This window comes from Nannospalax galili, unplaced genomic scaffold (assembly GCF_000622305.1).
Source record: "Nannospalax galili isolate Female #2095 unplaced genomic scaffold, S.galili_v1.0 scaffold381, whole genome shotgun sequence".
Taxonomy (NCBI): Eukaryota; Metazoa; Chordata; class Mammalia; order Rodentia; family Spalacidae; genus Nannospalax; species Nannospalax galili.
Window position 1 is genome coordinate 4205699 of NW_008347312.1, and position 5184 is coordinate 4210882.

The 5184-nt window shown below is 46.6% G+C and overlaps 1 protein-coding gene across 3 annotated transcripts in view; it reads left to right on the plus strand.

Annotated features, from left to right (window-relative positions):
* LOC115072170 (synaptotagmin-17-like) overlaps nucleotides 1-4888 on the plus strand; it is an 18335-nt gene extending 13447 nt beyond the window's left edge. For 2 of the 3 annotated variants that reach the window (XM_029568698.1, XM_029568699.1), the window contains exon 5: nucleotides 4161-4888. In XM_029568698.1, coding sequence (XP_029424558.1) covers nucleotides 4161-4873 — 713 coding nt within the window. In that variant the 3' untranslated portion in view covers nucleotides 4874-4888. The remainder of the gene's footprint in view (nucleotides 1-4160) is intronic. The other variant, XR_003851236.1, reaches the window with a different exon arrangement.
* Nucleotides 4889-5184: the final 296 nt, after the last annotated feature.

Genomic DNA, 5184 nt, shown 5'->3' on the forward strand with positions numbered 1-5184 from the left:
AGATAGATAGATAGATGATAGATAGATAGATAGATAGATAGATAGATAGATAGATAGATAGATAGATATTGAGACATTGCGAAGCCTTTGTGCATCCTCCTGCCTCAGCCTCCTAGAGCTAGAGTTACAGGGCTGCTCTCTACCTCAAACTGGCTTGCCTTTGCCTTTGTTGATGGGCAGGTTCAGTTGAATTGACTGAATTGAGTAACATGGTCACACACATCATTTCAGATCCTGAAAGGGAACAGTGTTACCATATATGCAGCAGCACCTACTAACCCCAGGGGGTCCCTGGGGTTGTCAGTGGTTGAGTGCAGAGGGAGAGATAGACATAAACATTGTCCTTGTGCCTTGACAAATGGCAGCAGACGCTCTGTGTGGACAGGTATTAGTCACAGTGGGGACTGTGACCAACTGGAAATTAACGCCCCATTGACCCGAGTCAGGTGGCTGCTACACCAGTCCAGCCGCAGGGAGGCACATTCTCCTCTGGCCTCTTTATGAGCACACATGGACGTGCACACTTGTTCACATATGCATACAACATACATTCACTGATGAAATAAAGAGAAATGGACAGTCTAAGATTGTATGGAACCTTTCTTTGTTCTTGGAGTTTTTTCAGACAGGGATCACTGTGTAGCCCAAGCTGGTTTCAAACTTGTGATCCTCCTGCATCAGCCTGCTGACAGCTGGGCTAGCAGGACTGTGCCACCACGCTCTGGTCATTATGCCTTACTGCTATCAATAAAGTGAACAATATCTAACATTTATTGAGCACTTATACTGTGCATTTTTGAGATAGGGTCTCTCTTTGTAGCCCAGGAAGGCCTTGTATTTTCCATTTTCCTGTCTCAGCCTCTTGAGTAGCTGAGGTTACAGGCATGTGCCACCATACCTGGCAGAAACTTTCTTACTTTTAAACCTAAAAAAAATGTATACATGGGCCCAGTTTTTGCCACCCACCCCATCTGCTCTTGGGTGGCATATGTATTTGATCAAATGACAGAGAAAAGAATGAAACCCAGAGACCAGGAACCTCTGTTACTCGATGAAAATGTCTGCTGTCTCATTCAGTCAGTACCTGAGATTCTAACAGAGGGGAAAAAGCTCTCTGGGCCTGGTGGCTCACACCTGGAATCCCAGCACTCAAGTCTGAGGCAAGAGGATTGCTGCAAGTTCAATGACAGCAGTGGGGTATAGAGTAGGTTCTAGACCAGCCAGGGTACACCTGGGTACAGAGTGAGTTCTGGGCCACCCTGGCCTATATCGTGAGACCCTGTCTCAGAACAACAGCAACATTTACATTCAGGAAAGCAGAAAAAAAATTCAAGGACTTGAAATAGGCAGAACAAGTGGTCTTTGTATTATGTAGACCTCATGCATCCCTCCATCTTTAAAATGGTCTGCTCTAAACTTGAACTGTCCAACATGGCAACCCCATGTAGCTGTGGAACACTTAAGTGGTGCTAGGATAGCTAGAGAGGGGTTTTAAGTGTAAGCCACACACTGGGCTTTGAAAGTGGTATGAAAAGGAGTTCAAAGTATCTCCCTATGATGCTTTTGTGTTGTTGATATGCTGAAATGATCATATATTGATTGCATGCACACATTGAGTACCCTTAATTCAGAATGCTTGAGACCGGAAATATTTCAGATTTGGGGTTCTTTGCACAGACATCCTAAAATATCTTCAGGGTGGAACTAAGTTTCCACCAGACGTTAATTGATGTTCCATAGCCAACCTTATGTATCCAGCCTGCAGCTCATTTCTTACAATATTTTGAGCACATCTGTGCTTTCACTGTGGCCCACCACATGAGGTCAGGTGTGGAATTTTCTCCTTTTAGCATTATGCCTGTGCTCAAAAAGTTTAAGATTTTGGAGCATTCCAGAGTGTTGGATTAGGGATGCTCAGCTAGCAGTTCAAACAAAATAGTTGCTCAAATGAATTTTACCAGTTTCTTTGCACCTTTTAAAAGTAGAGGCTGCTATGATTGATGATTTTGGGCTGCCTACGTGGTTTGCATTTATGGCTTCCTTTGTATTTCTTTTGTGTGTGTTGTGTGTGTGTGCATGCACATATGGGCACACAAGTATGTCACTAATGCTTGAACATACATGTGCATGTGGAGACCAGAGGTCTGGCTCTATTACTGCCCATCTTATTTTTTGAGACAAGGTCTCTCTCTCACTGAACCTGGAGCTCACTGATTTGACTAGACAGGCTAACCAGTAAGGCCCCAGCATTCTTTTCTCTCTGCCTGCCCAGTGCTGCACCAAAAGGCACTGACAGCCACATTCAGCCTTTTACATGCATGCTGGGGATTCAAACTCAAATCCTTATGCTTGTGTGGCAAGTGCTTTACCCACTGAGCCACCTCCCCAGCCCACAGGTGACATTCTTTTTCTTTTTAATTTTTGTCTCTGTGTGTATATGTGTGTGTGTGTGCGTGTGTGTATGTGTGTTTGTATGTACGTGCACTCGTATAATAGAAGTCAGAGGACAACTTTCTGGAGTCAGTGCTCATTAAACCATGACTATGCAGGTCCCAGGAATCAAACTCTGGTCCTCAGACTTGGCAGCAAGCACTTTTACCAACTCAGCCATCTTGCCGGCCCCACAGGTGATTTTCTTTTAGCACACGTTCATCAGCTTACTCCTATGCATCAGGCAAGAGTCTTACCATGTGAGCTGGTAAAACAGATGTGTGGTCAGTTAATAAGAATGTCCTAAGCTCATTGGTAGACTAGAAGGAGGAATAAAGAATAACTCAGTGGGCTTGAAGCCACAAATTGCGCTGACTATTGGAAGCGGAGAGACAGCCCCTGAGCCCCGAGCCACAGCTGTGCTCCCTGATCAAGTGCAGTAGTGTCCACTTACTCTTCCTATGCCCACAGCCTGGGCCTAGGTCTTCCTGGCACTGCCTCCTTGAAGCCTTCATTACTGTCTTTGGCTCCGTTTTTCAGGGAAAACTAAGTCATAGACCCATCACAGGGCTCACATATAAGTAGCTGAGTTGGGCTCAGACCCAGTCACGCTGGTTCTTGGGTTCATCCTCATAAAGTGAGGTAGCACTGCACCACAGTTTGCACTGGATGGACCAGGCTTCCCTCTTGGTTTTTCTATTTGCAACCGTGGAGCCTCCAGAAGGCAAGATGGAACGACGTCAACATCTAGCAGTTCAAGGGACTGTAAAACTTCAGTGACTTAGGACACACCAGGCATTTCAAGCAGTACCTGGCACCTACTCTGATAATGGTGACAGTTGTGAGGCCCTGCCCCTCAGAATAAATAAGAATGGAGCCATCTCTGTATGCACAGGCTGTGCCCTCAGGATCAACTAATCCCAGCACTCAGAGACTGAAGTATAAGGATTGTGATTTCAAGGCCAGTTCAACCCAGGCTACACAGTAAATTTCAGTCCAGCCTGGGCTACTAAGCAAGACCATGTCTCAAAGAACCAAGAAAAAGATTGGGGGCGGGAAGTGTTCATACTGAACAGGCACAGATTCTCTCTCTTTATCCCCTAAACAGTGTAGTATGATAGACAAGCTGGGTGATTTCAGGTCTCTAATCCCAGCTACTCCAGAGGCAGGAGGGAATTACAAATTCAAGGCTAGACTAGGCTACAGGAGCTTGAGGCTAGTCCAGGCAACTTGATGAGACCCTTTCTCAAAATAAAAGGTAAAAAGAAAACTGGGGCTATAGCTCTGTGGCATCAAACCCTAGGCTCAGTCCACTGTACTGAGGAAAACAGAAAACCAGTAGAAGTTACATAGCATCTACATTGTATTTGGCACTTTATTTCGAGATGACACGGGGATGGCCAGCCTTTTCATGTTGTGATATGAGGTCATCTAAACATATTCATAGCTAGCCTGGGGTGCATGTGGCCTGTGGGCTGCAGGCTGGACACACATGAGCTTACGTAAATGGGAGAGTGCATATGTTACCTACCTGTAAGTACCGTATTGTTTTCTATGAGGGCGTTATATGATGGGGGCCTGAAGTTCTTCAAGGTGCCAGGGACGTCTGTATTTCCAGTGTGCACAGAAGACTCTGTTGAGGCAGAATGCCCTATGTGGGTATCTGGGGACCCTTGCTGATGTCACAGTGGCTGGTGGTCATGCTCACTGCTCTCTTCGTGGCTGTTTAGGTCTGGACTCCCGGCGCCCCAGCTCCCCTCTCATCGACATCAAGCCCATTGAGTTTGGTGTCCTCAGTGCCAAGAAGGAGCCCATCCAGCCATCGGTGCTGCGCCGGCCCTACACTCCCGATGACTACTTCAGGAAGTTCGAGCCCCGGCTCTACTCCCTTGACTCCAACCTTGATGATGTGGACTCTCTGACTGATGAGGAGATCTTATCCAAGTACCAACTGGGCATGCTGCACTTCAGCACACAGTATGACCTCCTGCACAACCACCTGATGGTGAGGGTGATTGAGGCCCGGGACCTGCCACCCCCCATCTCCCAGGATGGCTCTCGCCAGGACATGGCCCACTCCAATCCCTATGTCAAGATCTGCCTCTTACCGGACCAGAAGAACTCCAAGCAGACGGGCGTCAAGCGTAAGACCCAGAAGCCAGTGTTTGAAGAGCGCTACACCTTTGAGGTCCCCTTCCTGGAGGCTCAGAGGAGGACCCTGCTCCTCACTGTGGTGGATTTCGATAAGTTCTCCCGCCATTGTGTGGTTGGGAAAGTGTCCCTGCCTCTGTGTGAGGTTGACTTGGTGAAGGGCGGCCACTGGTGGAAGGCTCTGATCCCTAGTTCTCAGGTAAGGCTTGGGCTTCATGATGTCACCTCCTGGGAGCTTTTTTTTTTTTTTTTGGAAAGGATTGTTATTTTACCATCTAAACATTTATTTTGAAGCCTATGGTGGCATATGCCTGTAACCCCAGTGCTTGGGAAATGCAAAGATCAGGAGTTCAGGGGCACCCTTGGCTACTTGGCTGTGTAATGAGTTTCAGGGCAACCTGGACTGCATGAGATCTTGTCTTTCAAAAAACTAAAGCAAAAAAAAATGTATTTAAAAAGGTTTTAGTTTGAAATAGTTTTTGACTCATATGAAGTTTTAAAAACAGCACAGAACCCTCACTGTCCTTTCTGTCCATGACCTCTGTATAATGTCTCACACACCAGAGTATGTCAGCCATACTGTGAAACACATTGGTAACTAGG